The sequence below is a fragment of the Oncorhynchus keta genome, chromosome 9, assembly GCF_023373465.1.
Source record: "Oncorhynchus keta strain PuntledgeMale-10-30-2019 chromosome 9, Oket_V2, whole genome shotgun sequence".
In the NCBI taxonomy this organism is placed as follows: domain Eukaryota; kingdom Metazoa; phylum Chordata; class Actinopteri; order Salmoniformes; family Salmonidae; genus Oncorhynchus; species Oncorhynchus keta.
In genome coordinates this window covers 24,222,626-24,247,135 of record NC_068429.1, presented here as the reverse complement: position 1 = coordinate 24,247,135, position 24,510 = coordinate 24,222,626, and the positions used below count along the sequence as shown (strand labels likewise).

Here is a 24,510-nt window from a genome sequence, read left to right as displayed (position 1 = left end):
GAAGAAATGTGTGGCTTGACGACGTTGAGCTCTGGATGCTTTCTAGGTGTTTTATGTCTTGTTTTAATAGAGAAGGTGTATCATTATCACCCCTGTCCATTTACAAGCAACACCCGTTTACATGCAAACACATCACATTCTGCACAAACAGAATCTGTTGGTCTTAGCTTGTTCCTCCAGAGAGAGTGAAAAAGAGAGAAAGACGCGCACGCACACACACACACGAACACACACACACACACACACACACACACACACACACACACACACACACACACACACACACACACACACACACACACACACACACACACACACACACACACACACACACACACACTACAAGTAGGTCTAAGCATTTCGTTGGATGGTGTATACCATGAGTATCATGTACATTATGACCAATAAAACTTGAAACTTAAACTTGGAACACAAACACACAAGGTCAACTGGCAGAGCCTGTTTTAGCTCAATCAGCGATGTAATCATTGTCAACTAATTACTCCCTCCTTCTCCAACCTTCATCCCCCTAACTCCCCCATCCCCGTGCCTCTCCCTCTTTCCCCTTTGATGTGCGTGAGTCGACACTGCTCCCCTACCCCCATCCAATGCATAACATTTATGAATGGCTATTGTTTATTATTAAAGTGGTATATTGTATATTGTAGTAAAAAGTTAGGTAACATTTCACCCAGTAACTCAATAAGAGCTCAGTTCTTAAGTGGGTTATAGTCCCATTGTTTCTACATTAGAGGAAATTGAGAAATTGAAATATATAGCATTATGGTTCACACATCCTGTTTCACATATAGTAGATATTTTTGATTCAGGGTCACAATTGGACACCTCTTTAGGTTGGGAGTGGGTTTTATTAAGATGGGTAAGTCTGACGCACACACACACATTTAAGTCATTTATTAGACGCTGTTATCCAGAGGGACTTACAGGAGCTCAAGGGCATGTCGACAGATCTTTCACCCAGTTGGCTCAGGGATTTGAACCAGTGACCCTTAGTTTACTGGCACAACGCTCTTAACCGCTAGGCCGGATATATATATATATACACACACACACACACACACACACACACACACACACACACACACACACACACACACACACACACACACACACACACACACACACACACACACACACACACACACACACACACACACACACACACACACACACACACACACACACACACACACACACACACACAGATTAAAATGATTTATTTATACCATCTCGTCACGGTTTTTATTTGTCCCCAGAGATATAACTAACCTCAGGTTTAGTGCTGCCTGTCCATATGTGCTTCCCCCTTGCACCCGTTCCCACGATATATGTTCCATGTGTACCATAAAGACCTAATGAAGACACACAAACCTGCCTTGTTCCAGTAATACGTCTGGCTCGGATCGACCCAGTAGCCAACACACAGCAGACACTATTCACTCTTTGTGGATGGTATTGCAATGCTGAAACAATTATAATTTATCAGCAATGTGGAAGAGGGATTCCCCATGGTGTTTCTGGTAGACCTTAATCTGCAGGTCCTGATGCACACACACACACACACACACACACACACACACACACACACACACACACACACACACACACACACACACACACACACACACACACACACACACACACACACACACACACACACTCTTATTTGGATCCACAATGTAGATTTCAAGAGGTATCCAAACCTCTCAAAGGTCCCTGTATACGTGGACACTGAAAGATAAAGAAACCTCCTTCTCCAAACAGCTAGGCTGCCTCTAACAGCTGAAACAGAGCAGTACCTAGCCAACTGTTTTGCTTTGGTCTGGAGGCCACGTACTGCAAGCCTATGAATGTGGCTGAGACTGACAAATATAAGTATCACAGTGTATCAGAGGCTGTCCAAGCGTGCTACGAAGGGCTGGTATTTTATGTAGCAGTCAAATGAGCAGCTTTTGGAATCAACCCCCCAACCACCATGCAAGAAAGCACATCATCATCAACATCGTGGGATATGTCCACAAGGGAGCATTTTTCTTGTTTTACTATCCTTGTGGGTCCCCACTAGGATAGAACCAACCCACACACACACACACACACACACTCTCTAACTTCTCCCTGTGTTGCCCTGTGTTTCCAGTCGACCACATCCTGCAGATCCTTGGCCAGCCTCTAGGGGGTAATGGAGATTTCCAGTCCCCTCTCATCCCAGCCTTCCCATTCATCCAGACTGAGGCCATCCAGGGCAGCGATGACAGTATCCATCCCATCACTCTTCCCCCAACACTCAGCTTCATCAACGGGAAACACCAGGTCAGATTTACTGTGGTTGTCTGGATTTGTGAGATATATTCAGCATCTCTTTCAAGGACAATGGAAGTAGAAAATCATCATCAGGATGGGTTGCATAAAGTGACACAACAGGAAAATGAAAATTAATTCATTCATTTAGGTGACTCTGGAGCCAGAGCTGCCGGGGAAGGAGCAGGAGGCGAGAGGAGACCAGTTTGAGACGGCCACACCAGTCCTCAGTGAACTGGGAGAAGAGATGGATCATGATGAGGAGGAGAAGAGACTCAATCCCTTTGACTATGGAGCCATTCATACTGGAGAGACCAGAGAGTCCACTACTACAGACAGAGACACAGACAGAGACACAGACAGAGACACAACTACAGACAGAGACACAGACAGAGACACAACTACAGACAGAGACACAACTACAGACACAGACAGAGACACACACACATACAGAGACACAGACAGACACACAACTTCAGACACAGACAGAGATACAGACAGACACACAACTTCAGACACAGACATAGACACAGACAGAGACACAGACAGAGACACAGATAGACACACAACTTCAGTCACAGACCGATATACAGACAGAGAGAGGACACAGACAGGAGGAAAGACAGAAAGCTCCAAAGAAACAACCCCTTCTTCCCTACACACATCCTCAGTCTCTTCCCCAGGCTCTTCCCCAGGCTCTTCCCCAGTCTCTTCCTCAGGCTCTCCCTCAGTCTCTTCCCCAGGCTCTTCCTCAGTCTCATCCCCAGTCTCTTCCCCAGTCTCTTCCCCAGTCTCTTCCTCAGTCTCTTCCCCAGTCTCTTCCCCAGTCTCTTCCCCAGTCTCTTCCTCAGTCTCTTCCCCAGTCTCTTCCTCAGTCTCTTCCCCAGTCTCTTCCCCGGGCTCTTCCTCAATCTCTTCCCCAGTCTCTTCCCCAGGCTCTTCCTCAGTCTCATCCCCAGGCTCTTCCTCGGTCTCTTCCCCAGTCTCTTCCCCAGGCTCTTCCTCAGGCTCTTCCCCAGGCTCTTCCTCAGTCTCATCCCCAGACTCTTCCTCGGTCTCTTCCCCAGTCTCTTCCCCAGTCTCTTCCCCAGGCTCTTCCTCAGTCTCATCCCCAGTCTCATCCCCAGTCTCTTCCCCAGGCTCTTCCCCAGGCTCTTCCCCAGGCTCTTCCTCAGTCTCTTCCCTAGTCTCTTCTTCAGTCTCATCCTCTGGTTCCCCCGATACTTCCCCAGATGGCATCTTCCCCTATGAGGACATGGAGTGGTCAAGCGGCCATACCCAGGAGGGCTCAGCAGATGATACCCGGCCCACCCCAGCCTCAGATAGCCAACCAGGTGTGGTCACGGACGAGACAGAGATTGGAGGGGCGGAGAGCGTCGCACACACTCCATCTCACACACACTACACTTACACCAGAGACAAACAAACTCCCTCACAGACCGAGGTAGGAGACTTTGAGGGGTCTACGTCGACAGAAGAGGAAGGCTCGGCCCAGGAGGTGTACCCACATGAAGACCCCAGATTCACCAGCCCTGGCAGCCCTGGAGCCATTGAGGCTCCCCTGGTGGGGCCTGGGGTGGAAGGACAGGTGACTGTTACACCCGAACCGGGAGCCAGACCAGGAGCCAGACCAGCCCAGGGAGGAGAGACTGTCGGAGACCGCAATGCACATCACATAGACTCTTCTACACAGCACACAGACTACCCCCTCCAGCCTACCACGCAGGATAAAAATCTCTCCACTCACACTAAGGATCAGACCAGATACCCACCTACACATGGGAAAGACCAAACCACCCAGCATGCCACACACGATAGAGATCACTCCACATACACTAAGGATCATACCAGATACCCCACTACACAAACCACCCAGCATCCAACACATGATAGAGATCACTCCACACACACTAAGGATCAGACCAGATACCCCACTACACAAACCACCCAGCATCCAACACATGATAGAGATCACTCCACACACACTAAGGATCAGACCAGATACCCCACTACACAAACCACCCAGCATCCAACACACGATAGAGATCACCTCACACACACTAAAGAGCAAACCAAACAACCCTCTCACCCTAGATTCCCCACCACCCACCACCAGGAGAAAACCAGCCTCTCTAGCACACATCAGAAGACCACACTGCACCTGAACCTGACACACACACCCCCTGCACACCCCTCCACTCCACCTTCCACCCGCCCCTCCACTCCACCTCTCACCCGCCTTTCCACTCCACCTTCTGCACATCCCTCCACTCCACCTTTCACCCACTCCTCCACTCCACCTCCTGCCCACCCCTCCACTCCACCTCCCACCCACTCCTCCACTCCACCTCCTGCCCACCCCTCCACTCCACCTCCTGCCCACCCCTCCACTTCATTTCCCATCCACTCCTCCACTCCACCTCCTGCCCGCCCCTCCCGCCCCATCCCTGACTGGGCCCTGACCACCCAGACCCTCCTGCCTGATGGGGAGGAGTTTGTTGATTATGACCATGTGAATGGTTCTCCTCTGCTGGAGGCCAGTCCCCCTGTTCCTGAGGAACCCCAGTCCACCTATCAGCCTGAAACAGGAACTGACTACTACATTGAGGCCCAGACCATCGATGTCAGACGTAGGTGTAAATCTCAGAGCCTATTCAATGTTTAACGATGGGTGTATGACATCATCATGGCCATTAGTTGTTGTTGAACGTTGATGATAATAATAATGTTATTGATAATGATAATAATGTTATTGATGATGATAATAATGTTATTAATGATGATAATAATGTTATCGATGATGATAATAATAATGTTATTGATGATAATAATACTGTTATTGATAATGATAATAATGTTATTGACGGTGATAATAATTTTATTAATAATGATCGTAATGTTATTGATGATGATAATAATGTTATTAATGATGATAATAATGTTATTGATGATGATAATAATACTGTTATTGATGATGATAATAATGTTATTAATGATGATAAATGTTATTGATGATGATAATAATAATGTTATTGATGATGATAATAATGTTATTAATGATGATAATAATGTTATTGATGATGATAATAATGTTATTAATGATGATAATAATGTTATTGATGATGATAATAATGTTATTGATGATGATAATAATGTTATTGATGATGATAATAATGTTATTAATGATGATAATAATGTTATTGATGATGATAATAATGTTATTCATGATGATAATAATGTTATTGATGATGATAATAATGTTATTGATGATGATAATAATGTTATTAATGATGATAATAATGTTATTGATGATGATGATAATAATGTTATTCATGATGATAATAATGTTATTGATGATGATGATGATAATGTTATTGATGATGATAATAATGTTATTAATGATGATAATAATGTTATTGATGATGATAATAATAATGTTATTTATGATGATAATAATGTTATTAATGATGATAATAATGTTATTGATGATGATAATAATGTTATTAATGATGATAATAATGTTATTGATGATGATAATAATGTTATTGATGATGATAATAATGTTATTGATGAGGATGATGATAATAATGTTCTTGATGACAATGATGCTGATGACAATGATAGCGATGACGATGTTAACTTTGCGATGATGCTAATGATAACTGCTGTGATGATGAGGATATGTGTGTGTCTTTTCTCAGCTCTGCAGCAGTGCACGGTAAATGTGTGTCTGAACAAAGCATCTTGCTACCAGAGAGGCAACGCCAGCATCTGTGTATGTGCACCTGGATACACCGGACAGCGTTGCCAAACAGGTACACACATCTCCATAATATATTCATGTCTCGAGATTACCACCCAAGACACATTTATGAGGGGTCTCTGAGATCTGCCATGTCAGGAAGCCTTGGCTGCTGTAGGACTTCAGGGCTGACTTCATTTAGCTGCGTGTCTGTGTGCGTGCTTGCAGTCATGCCTTGAAGAAATATGTGGCTTGACGAGGTTGAGCTCTGGATGCTTTCTAGGTGTTTTATGTCTTGTTTTAATAGAGAAGGTGTATCATTATCACCCCTGTCCATTTACAAGCAACACCCGTTTACATGCAAACACATCACATTCTGCACAAACAGAATCTGTTGGTCTTAGCTTGTTCCTCCAGAGAGAGTGAAAAAGAGAGAAAGATGCGGACACACACACACACACACACACAGTTATATTATATTCTATGTAATTTGTGTAGATGTTGATGAGTGCCAATCCAACCCATGTGCTAATGGAGCCACCTGTATGGACGGAGTCAACTCCTTCAGCTGTGTGTGTCTACCCAGCTACGCAGGACAGCTCTGTGAACAAGGTAACACACACACCAGTGCAGCTGTTTTAAAACCCTAATCAAAGCTTTTACAAGAAAGAGGCAGTCTTTCAAGACAACTCACAGTTCTGTCCAAAAGTGTTAAATGGTTCTAGTGGAACTGCCAGCTCTTGGTCGTATTTAGTCAGTAAACAGACTCCATTCTCTGGATCAGGCTGAGAACACCATTGTCCAAGGTTGACTATGGCTTTGTATAGGGTGCATCACACACACAGACACATACGCATTCACACACACACACACACACACACACACACACACACACACACACACACACACACACACACACACACACACACACACACACACACACACACACACACACACACACACACACACACACACACACACAGTGAGTCATGTCTATGCTCCCTGGATATCCCCTAACGCTGGGCGTTGGCTGCACACTAGATTAGTTCCAGCTCCATCCCCAGTACTGCTACTTTTACTCAGCAACTATACTGTACATACATGCATACACCTAATAACATGTGCATTCACCCTCGTACTGTATCTGTAACAAATATCATGCTAAACAAGCACACTGACAGCCACACCTGGAGAGCCACAGCTGTGTTCTGATGCTATTGGGCCAGAGGAGAGAGGGCAAGGACAGAATCAGTCCATTATTTTATTAGAAAGATGTTGCAGCTGTGGTGGACTGGATCAATGCATGCTGTACTAACCACTGGCATGGACCAAACCAACTCGTTGACAAGTTTGTGTTTGTGTGTGTGAGCATGTGTGTATGTAAGCGCGTGTGTGTGTGAGCATCTGTGTGTGTGTGTGTGTGTGTGTGTGTGTGTGTGTGTGTGTGCATCTGTGTGTGTGTGTGTGTGTGTGTGTGTGTGTGTGTGTGTGTGTGTGTGTGTGTGTGTGTGTGTGTGTGTGTGTGTGTGTGTGTGTGTGTGTGTGTGTGTGTGTGTGTGTGTGTGTGTGTGTGTGTGTGTGTGTGAGCCTGTATGTGTGTGTGTGTGTGTGTGTGTGTGTGTGTGTGTGTGAGCCTGTATGTGTGTGTGAGCCTGTATGTGTGTGTGAGCCTGTATGTGTGTGTGAGCCTGTGTGTGTGAGCCTGTATGTGTGTGTGTGTAAGCCTGTATGTATGTGTGTGTGTGTGAGCCTGTATGTGTGTGTGTGTGTGTGTGTGTGAGCCTGTATGTGTGTGTGTAGCCAGTGACGGGGGTATGATAAGGCCTTGATTAAAAGTCATTTCATTGTCAATTGCACTCAAGGTCCAACTGAAACTTCCTCCTTTAACCCATCCCCTCTGAATCTGAGAGGGCGTTACCTGCCTTGCTCAGAAATACTGATTTTTCACCTTGTTGGCTCAGGGATTCAAATGGTCAACCTTTGGGTTACTGGCCCAGTGCTCTAACCGCAAGGCCACCTGCCGGCCCATAACCCACCACCTGACACACATCACAGACATGCTCAGTCTACCAGTCTTGCTTTAACCCTTTATAATGTTTGCATGTTTCTCTAGACATTATAAGTGATGATGTAACAAACACCTGCCTGTTCAGCCTGTACGATATGAATAACACTGGTCATTCCCTAGCAACGAACTTAGCAACAAGACTCACGGGAAACAAGCTAAACAGACCCGAGAAGGGATTTTTGCAGATTGGCATTTGTCGTATCAAGTGTCTCATCATTAAATTATGTCAACGCTTGATGTGTTGCTTTTCATAACATATTGAACCCATTCAAGAATTCTACAGTAGAACACTCAGAATAAACTTGTAGAAGAATGGAACTACTCTAAACAACTATTCAGAATTCTAATTCTATGACAACAGCTCATCCAAGCCAGCAGCATGCCGGATCATGGTTTTCTGACATAGCATTGTGGACCCACTAACATACACAAATCTTGCAAAGTCCCAAAACTACAAAGAGGGTTCAGTATGGAGCGACAGTCCCTTAATGTAGTAGCATGCTCTTCTATTCTCAACTTACACAGGTGGATCAATGTGGATGAATGCATGAGAGCGAGCAAGCTTGTGTGTGTGTGTGTGTGTGTGTGTGTGTGTGTGTGTGTGTGTGTGTGTGTGTGTGTGTGTGTGTGTGTGTGTGTGTGTGTGTGTGTGTGTGTGTGTGTGTGTGTGTGTGTGTGTGTGTGTGTGTGTGTGTGTGTGTGTGTGTGTGTGTGTGTGTGTGTGTGTGTGTGTGTGTGTGTGTGTGTGTGTGTGTGTGTGTGTGTGTGTGTGTGTGTGTGTGTGTGTGTGTGTGTGTGTGTGTGTGTGTGTGTGTGTGTGTGTGTGTGTGTGTGTGTGTGTGTGTGTGTGTGTGTGTGTGTGTGTGTGTGTGTGTGTGTGTGTGTGTGTGTGTGTGTGTGTGTGTGTGTGTGTGTGTGTGTGTGTGTGTGTGTGTGTGTGTGTGTGTGTGTGTGTGTGTGTGTGTGTGTGTGTGTGTGTGTGTGTGTGTGTGTGTGTGTGTGTGTGTGTGTGTGTGTGTGTGTGTGTGTGTGTGTGTGTGTGTGTGTGTGTGTGTGTGTGTGTGTGTGTGTGTGTGTGTGTGTGTGTGTGTGTGTGTGTGTGTGTGTGTGTGTGGTGTGTGTGTGTGTGTGGCCTAGAGAACAGGGAAACTTGTGAGGGTTTCCAAAGCGGATAATGAGCTCCAACTGGGAGTCTGTGAGCTCATTCAGTCAGGGACCTTTCTAAACCAGCTGGAGCTCTTTCTCTTTTACAGTCCACCCTTCATTTTAGTTTCTCTCTCTAACTCTTTCACTCTGTTTCGATCTCTTTCGCTCTCTGTTTCTCTCTCTTCTCCCCTAATTTTATGCAATTTGTTTCATCTCTGTGGATATTGTTAGCCATTGATTCATCTGTTAATCATTGATTCCTCTCCCTCCCCCAGACACGGAGGTGTGTGAGTATGGCTGGCAGAAGTTCGAAAGCCATTGTTATAAGTACATCACCCACCGTCGGACATGGGATGCTGCCGAGAGAGAGTGTCGTGTCCAAGGAGCCCACCTAGCCAGTGTCCTGTCACAGGAGGAGCAGCTGTATGTCAACCGTAAGTCCCGCCTCCCTTAGGTTGTCATTAGTCACAGGTAACAGGTCCAGGTTAGGGTGAGAGGTCAGAGGGTAGAGAGTATGGAGCGTAGAGATATTGTGTGTCATATGTAGCACTCAGGACTCCATAATGAAACTGTTTTGATGAGTCTGCACAACAAACTGTACAAGACTGATGTTTGTGCAACATGCAGCTCTGGCTGTGGTAACAGCATGACAACAGTTTTCCTGACTAGTTTATTGGGGACAGTTCACAGTAGGGGGTACTCACGTCATACCCCAGGGCTGCTTACCTACTGTAAAGTAAGTACCCCCTCTGATTTGGTCTGTATCATTCATACACACACCTCAAACTACCCACTGGGCACAAACGTCAGCTCAACGTCTAGTTTTGATTTACATTTGGTTGAGTTGTCAGCTAATGTGAATTCAGCATAAAATCAACACATTTCACCCTGTCATTGGATTTAAAAGTTGGGTGACAAAAATATCCAATCAGTTTTCCACATTGATTCAACGTCATCACATAGAATCTTTGGTTGAAATGATGTGTAAACAACATTGATTCACCTAGAAAGGGGGAAAGAGGGAGAGATCAACAGTGTTTTGGGGCTTAGAAAGCAGACTTTGGGAACAGGAAGCATTTGTGATTTGCTGTTGTAGAGTTAGACAGATGCAGTCCTAACTGTTGTTTCTCACCCCCAGGTCTGGGCCATGACTACCAGTGGATCGGTCTGAACGACAAGATGTTTGAGAGAGACTTCCGCTGGACAGACGGCAGCATCATGGTAGAACAGGAGAAAATCCCCTGATAAGATTCACTACATGATCAAAAGTATGTGGATACCCCTTCAGATGAGTGGATTCAGCTATATCAGCCACACCCGTTGCTGACAAGTGAATAACATCCAGCACAGAGCCATGCAATCTCCATAGCCCGTACTGAAGAGCTCAGTAACTTTCAGTGTGGCACCGTCATAGGATGCCACTATTCCAACAAGTCAGTTTGTCAAATCTCTGCCCTGCTCGAGCTACTCCGGACAACTGTAAGTGCTGTTATTGAGAAGTGGAAACATCGCAAAGTGATTGGCCACACAAGCTCACAGAACGGGACCGCCGAGATTTAAAACGTGTAGCGTGTAAAAATCGTCTGTCCTTGGTTGCAACACTCACTATGAGTTCCAAACTGCCTTTGGAAGCAACGTCAGCACAATAACAGTTAGTTGGGAGCTTCATGAAATGGGTTGCCATGGCCCGAGCAGCCACACACAAGCCTAAGATCAACCTGCGCAATGCCAAGCGTTGGCTGGAGTGGTATAATGGTCGCCGCCGCCATTGGACTCTGGAGCAGTGGAATCACTCTTCACCATCTGGCAGTGCCAGGAGAAAGAGTGCCAACTGTAAAGTTTGGTGGAGGAGGAATAATGGTCTGGGGCTGTTTATCATGGTTCGGGCTAGGCCCCTCATGGTTCGGGCTAGGTGCTTCCAACTTTGTCGCAACAGTTTGTGGAAGAACTTGACTGGCCTGCACAGAGCTCTGACTTCAACACTATCGAACACCTTTGGGATGAATTGGAACGCCGACTGCCGAATCGACCAACATCAGTGCCCGACCTCATTAATACTCGTGGCTGAATGGAAGGAAGTACCCACAGCAATATTCCAACATCTAGTGGAAAGCCTTCCCAGAAGAGTGGAGGTTGTTATAGCAGCAAAGGGGGGACCAACTCTACATTAATGCCCATGATTTTGGAATGAGACATTCGACGAGCAGGTGTCCACATACTTTTGGCCATGTAGTGTATGATATGATGTGATATGGGTGTTACAGATGGTTTTAAGACACACACACACACACACACACACACACACACACACACACACACACACACTACGCAGAGAATGTCTAGCTGTTTTCTCTGTATGAAGTGTGAGCTGAGATATGGAGTAAGGACAGTGTGTGTGTGTTTGTGTGTGTGTGTGTTGCTGGGCAAACACACAGCCACAAGAGAGAGATGCAGATGATACTGTTGGAACAATGTTGTTTTTTAACGGCGTTATCGCTCAGTGCTGCAAGGCACAACCTTGTTCAGTTCTAAGTGTACATGTGTGTGTTTGAGTTAACATGCATTGATGCATAGCTGTAGCCGTTTGGACCAGGGAAACTGCAACAAAAAGATCCTAAAGAAGAGAAGGGGAAGGGGGAGGCGGGGAAAATTGGGGAGAATTCCCCCTGTCCCCATGCCAGAGGGTGATGCTGGTGGTCGGGGGTTAGCTAAACATCTGGTTCAGTTTCACAGACAGTAGAGATTATAGGTCTGGCTCACTGAGATGGAGCAATAGCGCCCCCGTATGACCTCTTTGTGTATTACAGCCACATGCTAACTAACCTCAGCACTATTCTGTCACAGTAGGAGTCTCCGCTGGGTTCTCTCCACTAGAGGCTGTTCGTAAGTAAAGCTTCTGACAGCTTACAGAAAAAGCAGGGTTAACAAAGGAAACGTGTGTATAAACCGATAGGCTTGTTAAAAGGTACTGTCATCTGGTTCCCATAATGGCTAGTGATGAATGAGATTGGTAAAGAAGTTACAATGAGATTCCTCCCCTGTGTTATACAGTGACTACCTTACAGGTCATGTATACTGTGAATGATGATCTTATACAGTAAGGGCTGTGTGAGCTATCTGGGTAACTGTGGAGCTGTTAAGCTGCTATTGAATATGACTGTAGTAAAAAGGTCTAAAGTTTGGTGATGATGAGAGCGTGTGATTGTTTGTTTGCAGCAATATGAGCACTGGCGTCCCAACCAGCCAGACAGTTTCTTCCAATCTGGAGAGGACTGTGTGGTGATGATCTGGCATGAGGGAGGACAGTGGAATGATGTACCCTGCAACTACCACCTCACCTTCACCTGCAAGAAGGGCACAGGTAACACAAACACAAATGGGTCAATTCCAGTTCAATTCCAGTCAATTCAGAAAGTAAACCAAATTTCAATTTTTCTCATTGAAAAACATTGAAGAGATTTGGAATGGGTCATCAGATCCTCAAAAGGTTTTACAGGTGCTCCATCGTGGTTGCATCACTGCCTCGTATGGCAACTGCTCGGCCTCCGACCAGGGGTAGTGCGTACGGCCCAGTACATCCCCGGGGCCAAGCTTCCTGCCATCCAGGACCTCTATACCAGGCGGTGTCATAACAAAGCCATCACCTACAGAGAGATGAACCTGGAGAAGAATCCCCTAAGCAAGCTGGTCCTGGGGCTCTGTTCACAAACACACCCTACAGAGCCCCAGGACAACAGCACAATTAGACCCAACCAAATCATGAGAAAACAAAAAGATAATTACTTAACACATTGGAAAGAATTAACAAAAAAACAGAGCAAACTAGAATGCTATTTGGCCCTACACAGAGAGTACACAGCGGCAGAATACCTGACCACTGTGACTGACCCAAAATTAAGGAAAGCTTTGACTATGTACAGACTCAGTGAGCATAGCCTTGCTATTGAGAAAGGCCGCCGTAGGCAGACATGGCTCTCAAGAGCAGACAGGCTATGTGCTCACTGCCCACAAACTGAGGTGAAAACTGAGCTGCACTTCCTAACCTCCTGCCCAATGTATGACCATATTAGAGATACATATTTCCCCCAGATCACACAGATCCACAAAGAATTCGAAAACAAATCCAATTTTGAAAAACTTCCATATCTACTGGGTGAAATTCCACAGTGTGCCATCATAGCAGCAAGATTTGTGACCTGTTGCCACGAGAAAAGGGCAACCAGTGAAGAACAAACACCATTGTAAATACAACCCATATTTATGCTTATTTATTTTATCTTGTGTCCTTTAACTATTTGTACATTGTATATATATATATATATATATAATATGACATTTGTAATGTCTTTACTATTTTGAAACTTCTGTATGTGTAATGTTTACTGTTCATTTTTGTTGTTTTTCACCTTATATATTCACTTTGTATGTTGTCTACCTCACTTGCTTTGGCAATGTTAACACATGTTTCCCATGCCAATAAAGCCCTTGAATTGAATTGAATTGAAAGGCCCTAACAATTGTCAAAGACTCCAGGCACAATAGTCATAGACTGTTCTCTCTACTACCGCACGGCAAGCGGTACCGGAGTGCCAAGTCAAGGTCCAAGAGGCTTCTAAACAGCTTCTACCACCAAGCCAAAAGACTCCTGAACAGCTAATCAAATGGCTACCTAGACATACACTCTCTCTCACACACACACACACACACACACACACACACACACACACACACACACACACACACACACACACACACACACACACACACACACACACACACACACACACACACACACACACACACACACACCACACCTTACCCCTGTCCTCTCTCCTCCCTACAGTCTCTTGCAGCCAGCCCCCATTGGTGAAGGATGCCTGTGTGTTCGGTTCTATGAAGCCTCGTTATGAGATCAACACTCTGGTTCGTTACCACTGTAAAAATGGCTTCATACAGAGACATGTCCCTACCATCCGCTGCCGTGACAATGGCCAATGGGACAGCCCCAAGATCACCTGTATGAGCCGTGAGTACCTTCCATTTCCGCTGTCTCAATGACTACCAGAACTAATCAGGGCCTTGATGCAACGACATTAACAATCTCTCCTTTTGTTTTTTCAGCCGCTACGTACCAGAAGGCTTTCGTTTCTCGGCAACGTACCGATAATCACAATCATAACCAGAATCAGAACTATCGAAACCAACAATACAACAATTAAAACAACCAAGACCAACAGAAGAATTACAACTAGCAACGTCAGGGCAGCCGTAACCAGCAGCAACAGAGCCAGAGAGAGACGTGACATCAACACTAATCTGATTTCTGGTCAGTCCTTAAAAGCGCAGATAAGGTTGCAAAATTCCAGTAACTTTCCCAAAATTCCAAAGTTTTCCAGAAATCCTGGTTGGAGGAATCTGAATTTCCTGTTATTCCCTCCTGATTCCAGGACTCTTCCAATGGGGATTTCTGGAATTTTGAGTAATGTACTAATCCCAGACAGTCTGATAAGATCCAAGGGGTTAGCTAGGGCCAGACGCATTGACATACTTTCAGAACTATTTATAAATATGTATAGCTAGGTCCCTGGATAGGGCCATGGGGTATTTCACAAGGCATAATCACAATCAGCAAGCTAACTCTGATAAACTCTCATTAAACACAGGTTTAATAAACATTGTAACACAGAGTATTGAGTCCATTTCAAATTCAACTAGGACAAATGAAGTTTCAGAATATTTTTGAAGTTAGTTGGCTAACTTGATCTTGATCTTGCTTAGTGAAATCCACCCCAGATCACGTCTGATTCTTCCGACAACACACACACACTGCCTTAATGGTTAACACAGCTACAGTGTCCGTCTCGAGAACAGGAGAGCTTCTCTGTGCCTGCTCTAGAGGGACACATCTCAATCCAATGCTTTCTGAAAATGTCCACTTTATGCTGTTTCTTTTTCCTGAGAAACAATCCACTGAAAAGACATATAAAATATATATTTGGCTCACTACTAGAATGTGTGCCTGTGCCCTGGTGACAAGTTTGCAATTATTCCAGTGAAAGAGACCCGAGTTTATTATTTGGAATAATGAGCATTCACATAATCACATCAGAAAGTTATGAAGGTTTATATGAATCATTCCATATTTTCTGCTCACAGAATGGAAGATAGAAGTTGATTGTTCTCATATACAACCCCCTTCAGAACAGCTTCAGTTTGTCGTGGCATGGACTCTACAAGGTGTTGAAAGTGTTCCACATGGATGCTGGCCCATGTTGACTTCAATGCTTCCCACAGAAGGGTCAAGTTGGCTGGATGTTGTTTAGTTGGTGGACCATTACTGATAAATACAGAAAACTGTTGAGTGTTAAAAACCCAGCAGCGTTGCAGTTCTTGACACAAACCAGTGCGCCTGGCCCCTACTACCATGCCCCGTTCAAAGGCACTTAAATATTTTGTCTTGCCCATTCATCCACTGAATGGCACACATACACAATCCATGTCTCAAGGCTTACAAATCCTTATTTAACCTGTCTCCTCCCCTTCATCTACACTGATTGAAGGGGATTTAACAGGTGACATCAATAAGGGACCATAGCTTTCACCTGGATTTACCTGGTCAGTCTATGTCATGGAAAGAGCAGGTGTTCTTAGTGTTTTGTATACTCAGTGTAGACTTGATTCAATATTGTGCATACAGGCAGTATGTCATGTGAATTCATTTTATGTAAAAAAATATATAAAAATAATGAGCCACATGTTCATCACCATCTTTGGTCAATTAAAAAGTCACTATGAAGTGCAATCGTTGTTCATGACAAGTGACTGTTAGCATATGGAGCATAGAAGGGATATCTGGGACAGTCACCTCCTGCAGTGGCTCTCCAGCGTATTAAAAACATCAGTAATACCTTCATCGTAAAGATAATGTTTTTAAAAAAAATGTTATACAAACAGTATGTATACAATGATAAAGAGGAAAATATAGAGTATAATGAATGTCAGGTATGTGGGTGAACGTGTGCTGTAGCTAGAGACCTGACTCATAAGATAGAGGATAAAAGTTATATATTAAGACATATCCATTTCATTTATTGTATATGTTACACCAATGAATGGACTGTGATACTGTTAAAGGTCATGAGAACTGAAGTGATTTTTACAACAATGACTTATTTTGCTGTTTACAAAAATCTGCCTTGTACCTTGCAGAGAAAGACCAGTATCTTACATTATGTCTCATTTCAGTTCTTTATGTTGCACACAACCTGTTTAGTAAAGTTATACAATCCAGATATGTGAGCTGTTACCGTGCTGGGCAGGGGGTTGACCTGTACCCGAGAATCCCCCCAAACTGCTCTCAACAGAACCAACTTTGAGAAACACTCAGGTCGTGTTCCCCTGCTCAGACAATGCATGTATCAACCAATTGATGCATGCCAGATCACCATTAGGCGCCAGATTGCTGTAACATATGAATTTGTTGGCTGATACGTAAAATACCTATCCAGGCACATCTAAGCAGAGTAACACAACCTCAAAGACACTTGAACTATGACCTTTTAGAAATACAAATGATTCCTTTTTACGTAAGGAACATTTTTGATCCCCAAAAAATAGCTCAAATACCTTTTCAGTATATCCTGTTACTATCGTCTGTAAAATATCTGTATAAATCAATTGCTCCTGATTAAGCATGAACAACAGTACAAAGAGGAGACTGTATTGACAGTTTATCGGCTAATATCGCTGTTCCTCAGTTAGAAGATTCTGCTGCATTTGTCTTCTTTGTTTACTGCCTTCATACATTCTGTTTGCTCTGTTTTTATCATGTCTGTTTCTACTCAGAGTTTTTTGGGAATACTGTATCGGAGGAGGGAGAGGGAATGTGATTTATCAGAGAATACTTTGTCTGTTTTTATGTTTATGTTGTGTATGTCGCCAAAGACCCACTAATAATGTACCTATACACCATCCTCTGCTCCATCGCAACTTCTGCTGTGTGTGCAATAAAAATATTATAACGGATTTTATCCATGTGTATCAATGTTCTCTCGCTTCATATCTCAATGCAGAAGATTAGTCATCACAGGCACTGGAGCTTGTTGAAAACAATAGTGTCTTTACCTGCAATAAGTATTGATTACCAACAGAGGGAGCCACTGTACTTTATTTTAGAGAGTGGGGATGCATTCTTATGTCGAATGCTTAAAGAGTGATGATATACTCTCACAAAGTGAATGAACAAATAAGTGACTGAAGTGAGTGAATGAGTCTTTCTTCCCAGTCTGTCTATCAGTCAAGCCCTGCTGTATGTCCTGGTAACAGCTGAAGGCTGGGTGGGGGACATGAAAATAGCCCTTTGCTCTGGAAACCAGCAAAATATGAAACGCCGCCAGCAAACCAACCACCCTCATGACGTCATCCAGCTTCTAAAACAATCTGCTGCTTTGAAAGACATTTTTCAGTAACAAGATCAAGGAACAGAACAGGAATACCACGAGAAGACACCTGTGTACTTCTGTAATTCCTCAAACTGGCAGGAAAACACGCACATTTGGAAACACATACATTACTGAGGGCCTGCATGTGTGTGTTGGTACCCAATAACCCTATCCTCATACCAAATCCTCCTACTATATCCTCGACCCCTATCCTCCTACTATATCCCCTAACCCTATCCTCCTACTATATCCCCTAACCCTATCCTCCTACTATATCCTCTACCCGTATCCTCCTACTATATCCCCTAACCCTATCCTCCTACTATATCCCCTAACCCTATCCTCCTACTATATCCTCTACCCGTATCCTCCTACTATATCCCCTAACCCTATCCTCCTACTATATCCTCTACCCCTATCCTCCTACTATATCCCCTAACCCTATCCTCCTACTATATCCTCTACCCCTATCCTCCTACTATATCCCTAACCCTATCCTCCTACTATATCCTCTATCCCTATCCTCCTACTATATCCTCTACCCGTATCCTCCTACTATATCCCCTACCCGTATCCTCCTACTATATCCCCTAACCCTATCCTCCTACTATATCCCCTAACCCTATCCTCCTACTATATCCTCTAACCCTATCCTCCTACTATATCCTCTACCCGTATCCTCCTACTATATCCCCTATAACCCTATCCTCCTACTATATCCTCTAACCCTATCCTCCTACTATATCCTCTACCCGTATCCTCTGACTAAATCTATTGCTATCTTCTTACTATATCCTCTACCCAAATCCACCAACTATATCCTTTAACCCTATCCTCCTACCATATCCCCTATACCTATCCTCCTACTATATCCTCGACCCCTATCCTCCTACTATATCCCCTAACCCTATCCTCCTACTATATCCTTTAACCCTATCCTCCTACTATATCCTCTACCCCTATCCTCCTACTATATCCTTTAACCCTATCCTACTACGATATCCCCGACCTCTATCCTCCTTCTGTATACTGTACCCGTCCTCCTAATTTATCCTCTTCCCCATCCTCTTACTTACACCCCCTCCAGGTGTCGCTGTCGAACGCATCTTTGACTTCCGGTCACAACTTGCAGACTTGTTTACATGTTGCTGTGTGTTTTGTTGCCAACCTTACTTTGCTACCTGACAACTTGACTGTTTTTACTTTTTAATTACCGTTTATATTTTGAGTTTTTCCCCTTGCTCAACTTTTTTTTCATTCAACTTTTTCACTACGGACGCTTTATCTGGACGTGGTTCGTCAGGACCTCCAACAGCCGAAGCTAAGTAGTAACATTAACATGATGCCTTCTAATTGCAGTCGCTGTATTTTATTTTTTATTTTATTTCACCTTTATTTGACCAGGTAGGCTAGTTGAGAACAAGTTCTCATTTGCAACTGCGACCTGGCCAAGATAAAGCATAGCGGTGTGAACAGACAGCAACACAGAGTTGCACACGGAGTAAACAATTAACGAGTCAATAACACAGTAGAAGAAAAAGAGAGTCTATATACATTGTGTGCAAAAGGCATGAGGAGGTAGGCGAATAATTACAATTTTGCAGATTAACACTGGAGTGATAAATTATCAGATGGTCATGTAAAGGTAGAGATACTGGTGTGCAAAAGAGCAGAAAAGTAAATAAATAAAAACAGTATGGGGATGAGGTAGGTAAAATTGGGTGGGCTATTTACCGATAGACTATTTACAGCTGCAGCGATCGGTTAGCTGCTCAGATAGCAGATGTTTGAAATTGGTGAGGGAGATAAAAGTCTCCAACTTCAGCGATTTTTGCAATTCGTTCCAGTCACAGGCAGCAGAGAACTGGAACGAAAGACCTAGCATGGACTTGTAGATGACCTGGAGCCAGTGGGTCTGGCGACGAATATGTAGCGAGGGCCAGCAGACTAGAGCATACAGGTCGCAGTGGTGGGTGGTATATGGTGCTTTAGTAACAAAACGGATGGCACTGTGATAAACTGCATCCAGTTTGCTGAGTAGAGTGTTGGAAGCTATTTTGTAGATGACATCGCCGAAGTCGAAGATCGGTAGGATAGTCAGTTTTACTAGGGTAAGTTTGGCGGCGTGAGTGAAGGAGGCTTTGTTGCGGAATAGAAAGCCGACTAGATTTGATTTTAGATTGGAGATGTTTGATATGAGTCTGGAAGGAGAGTTTACAGTCTAGCCAGACACCTAGGTACTTATAGATTTCCACATATTCTAGGTCGGAACTATCCAGGGTGGTGATGCTAGTCGGGCGTGCGGGTGCAGGCAGCGAACGGTTGAAAAGCATGCATTTGGTTTTACTAGCGTTTAAGAGCAGTTGGAGGCCACGGAAGGAGTGTTGTATGGCATTGAAGCTCATTTGGAGGTTAGATAGCACAGTGTCCAAGGACGGGCCAGAAGTATACAGAATGGTGTCGTCTGCATAGAGGTGGATCAGGGAATCGCCCGCAGTAAGAGCAACATCATTGATATATACAGAGAAAGGAGTCGGCCCGAGAATTTAACCCTGTGGCACCCCCATAGAGACTGCCAGAGGACCGGACAGCATGCCCTCCGATTTGACACACTGAACTCTGTCTGCAAAGTAGTTGGTGAACCAGGCAAGGCAGTCATCAGAAAAACCGAGGCTACTGAGTCTGCCGATAAGAATATGGTGATTGACAGAGTCGAAAGCTTTGGCAAGGTCGATGAAGACGGCTGCACAGTACTGTCTTTTATCGATGGCGGTTATGATATCGTTTAGTACCTTGAGCGTGGCTGAGTTGCACCCGTGACCGACTCGGAAACCAGATTGCACAGCGGAGAAGGTACGGTGGGATTCGAGATGGTCAGTGACCTGTTTGTTGACTTGGCTTTCGAAGACCTTAGATAGGCAGGGCAGGATGGATATAGGTCTGTAACAATTTGGGTCCAGGGTGTCTCCCCCTTTGAAGAGGGGGATGACTGCGGCAACTTTCCAATCCTTGGGGATCTCAGACGATATGAAAGAGAGGTTGAACAGGCTGGTAATAGGGGTTGCGACAATGGCGCCGGATAGTTTCAGGAATAGAGGTTCCAGATTGTCAAGCCCAGCTGATTTGTACGGGTCCAGGTTTTGCAGCTCTTTCAGAACATCTGCTATCTTTTATTTGTGTAAAGGAGAACCTGGAGAGGCTTGGGCGAGTAGCTGCGGGGGGGTAGCCAGGAGGAGTAGCCAGGAGGAAGGCATAGCCAGCCATTGAGAAATGCTTGTTGAAGTATTCGATAATCATGGGTTTATCGGTGGTGACCGTGTTACCTAGCTTCAGTGCAGTGGGCAGCTGGGAGGAGGTGCTCTTGTTCTCCATGGACTTCACAGTGTCCCAGAACTTTTTGGAGTTAGAGCTACAGGATGCAAATTTCTGCCTGAAGAAGCTGGCCTTTGCTTTCCTGACTGACTGCGTGTATTGGTTCCTGACTTCCCTGAACAGTTGCATATTGCGGGGACTATTCAATGCTATTGCAGTCCACCACAGGATGTTTGTGCTGGTCGAGGGCAGTCAGGTCTGGAGTGAACCAAGGGCTATATCTGTTCTTTGTTCCGCATTTTTTGAACGGAGCATGCTTATCTAAAATGGTGAGGAAGTTACTTTTAAAGAATGACGAGGCATCCTTAACTAACGGGATGAGGTCAATATCCTTCCAGGATACCCGGGCCAGGTCGATAAGAAAGGCCTGCTCACAGAAGTGTTTTAGGGAGCGTTTGACAGTGATGAGGGGTGGTCGTTTGACTGCGGATCCCTAGCGGATACAGGCAATGAGGCAGTGATCGCTGAGATCCTGGTTGAAGACAGCGGAGGTGTATTTGGAGGGCCAGTTGGTCAGGATGACGTCTACGAGGGTGCCCTTGTTTACGGATTTAGGGTTGTACCTGGTGGGTTCCTTGATGACTTGTGTAAGATTGAGGGCATCTAGCTTAGATTGTAGGACTGCCGGGGTGTTAAGCATATCCCAGTTTAGGTCACCTAACAGAACAAACTCTGAAGCTAGATGGGGGGGGCGATCAATTCACAAATGGTGTCCAGGGCACAGCTGGGAGTTGAGGGGGGTCGGTAGCAGGCGGCAACAATGAGAGACTTATTTCTGGAGAGAGTCATTTTTAAAATTAGTAGTTCGAACTGTTGGACCTGGAAAGTATGACATTACTTTGCAGGCTATCTCTGCAGTAGACTGCAACTCCTCCCCCTTTGGCAGTTCTATCTTGACGGAAAATGTTATAGTTGGGTATGGAAATCTCAGATTTTTTGGTGGCCTTCCTGTACTCATAATATACAAGAGAACGATCACCCTACGGCGAGGATAGCTTTGCTACAAGCCCAGATTCAGACGCAATCGTTAGGGGTAATTTAAGTGTAGGAAAGGATGAAACAGCGTGTGTCACCAGTAAGTACAGATAGTAGTATAAATCCCCTCGCACAGTCAGTGCAGCCGACAACTTTCTCATGGCTTCTGTAGGGAAATGCTGTAGGAATGCTCAACCGGTGTCGCTCATTCAGCCGACAGAAACTTTGAACTGGTTCTCCCCATTAAGCAGCAAGTCGTAGTCAGAGGCCGAGCCTTCTCTGGTCTCTACTCCTCCCGTTACGGGGTCAGAGGCCGAGGATCCTTGAATCCTACCTAACTACTATATCCTCTACTCCTCCCGTTATGGGGGTCAGAGGCCGAGCCTTCTCTGGTCTCTACTCCTCCCGTTACGGGGTCAGAGGCCGAGCCTTCTCTGGTCTCTACTCCTCCCGTTACGGGGTCAGAGGCAGAGCCTTCTCTGGTCTCTACTCCTCCCGTTACGGGGTCAGAGGCCGAGCCTTCTCTGGTCTCTACTCCTCTCGTTACGGGTCAGAGGCCGAGCCTTCTCTGGTCTCTACTCCTCCCGTTACGGGGTCAGAGGCCGAGCCTTCTCTGGTCTCTACTCCTCCCGTTACGGGGTTTGAGACGCCGAAGCCTCCCACCATTAGCTCTGACAAATTGAAAACGCTAGTCATTGACGACTCCATTACCCGTAGTATTAGACTTACACTGTTTACCAGGGGGCAAGGCTACCGACGTTAAGGCTGATCTGAAGATGGTGCTGGCTAAAGCTAAAACTGGCGAGTGTAGAGAGTACAGGGATATTGTTATCCACGATGTGAAAGATGTGTCGGCATCGAGTAATTGTCTCTGGCCCCCTCCCAATTAGGGGGAGTGATGAGCTCTACAGCAGAGTCTCACAACTCAATTGCTGGTTGAAAACTGTTTTCTGCCCCTCCCAAAAGATAGAATTTGTAGATAATTGGCCCTCTTTCTGGGACTCACCCACAAACAGGACCAAGCCTGGCCTGTTGAGGAGTGACAGACTCCATCCTAGCTGGAGGAATGTTCTCATCTTATCTACGAACATAGATAGGGCTTTAACTCCCCTAGCTCCACAATGAAATAGGGTGCAGGCCAGGCAGCAGGCTGTTAGCCACCCTGCCAGCTTAATGGAGTCTGTCATTAGCACAGTCAGTGTAGTCAGTTCAGCTATCCCCATTGAGACGGTGTCTGTGCCTCGACTTAGGTTGGGCAAAACTAAACATGGGCAGTGTTCGCCTTAGCAATCTCACTGGAATAAAGACCCACTCCAAAAGGCTTTCGGAGCCATCATCGACTCATTGGGTTTTGTCCAACATGTCTCTGGACCTACTCACTGTCACAGTCATACTCTGGACCTAGTTTTGTCCCATGGAATAAATGTTGTGGATCTTAATGTTTTTCCTCATAATCCTGCATTATCGGACCACCATTTTATTAAGTTTGCAATCGCAACAAATAATCTGCTCAGACCCCATCCAAGGATCATCAAAAGTCGTGCTATAAATTCTCAGACAACCCAAAGATTCCTAGATGCCCTTCCAGACTCCCTCCGCCTACTCAAGGACGTCAAAGTGCAAAAATCAGTTAACCACCTAACTGAGGAACTCAATTTAACCTTGCACAATAACCTAGATGCAGTCACACCCCTAAAAACAAAAAATGCTTGTCATAAGAAACTAGCTCCCTGGTATACAGAAAATACCCGAGCTCTGAAGCTTCCAGAACATTGGAACGGAAATGGCGCCACAACAAACTGAAAGTCTTCCGTCTAGCTTGGAAAGACAGTACCGTGCAGTATTGAAGAGCCCTTACTGCTGCTCGATCATCCTATGTTTTCAATTTAAGAAGAACAATAAGAACAATCCAAAATGTATTTTTGATACTGTCACAAAGCTAACTACAAAGCAGCATTCCCCAAGAGAGGATGGCTTTCACTTCAGCAGTGATAAATTCATGAACTTCTCTGAGGAAAATATCATGATCATTAGAAAGCAAATTACAGACTCCTCTTTAAATCTGCGTATTCCTTCAAAGCTCAGTTGTCCTGAGTCTGCACCACTCTGCCAGGACCTAGGATCAAGAGAGACACTCAAGTGTTTTAGTACTATATCTCTTGACACAATGATAAAAATAATCATGGCCTCTAAACCTTCAAGCTGCATACTGGACCCTGTTCCAACTAAACTACTGAAAGTGCTGCTTCATGTGCTTGGCTCTCCTATGTTGAACATAATATAAGGCTCTCTATCCGCTGGATGTGTACCAAACTCACTAAAAGTGGCAGTAATAAAGCCCCTCTTGAAAAAGCCAAACCTTGACCCATAAAATATAAAGAACTATCGGCCTATATTGAAACTCCCATTCCTCTCAAAAATGCTTGAAAAAGCTGTTGAGTAGCAAC

General features: G+C 44.9%; 1 protein-coding gene across 1 annotated transcript in view; it reads left to right on the top strand.

Annotated features, from left to right (window-relative positions):
• The window catches only part of LOC118375800 (versican core protein-like), a 33,167-nt gene extending 15,867 nt beyond the window's left edge, over nt 1-17,300 (top strand). Inside the window, exons 8-16 of the mRNA XM_052525535.1 lie at nt 2,159-2,331; nt 2,471-4,949; nt 6,021-6,134; nt 6,560-6,673; nt 9,551-9,709; nt 10,414-10,496; nt 12,492-12,636; nt 14,119-14,301; nt 14,397-17,300. Coding sequence (XP_052381495.1) covers nt 2,159-2,331; nt 2,471-4,949; nt 6,021-6,134; nt 6,560-6,673; nt 9,551-9,709; nt 10,414-10,496; nt 12,492-12,636; nt 14,119-14,301; nt 14,397-14,494 — 3,548 coding nt within the window. The 3' untranslated portion in view covers nt 14,495-17,300. The remainder of the gene's footprint in view (nt 1-2,158; nt 2,332-2,470; nt 4,950-6,020; nt 6,135-6,559; nt 6,674-9,550; nt 9,710-10,413; nt 10,497-12,491; nt 12,637-14,118; nt 14,302-14,396) is intronic.
• Nucleotides 17,301-24,510: the final 7,210 nt, after the last annotated feature.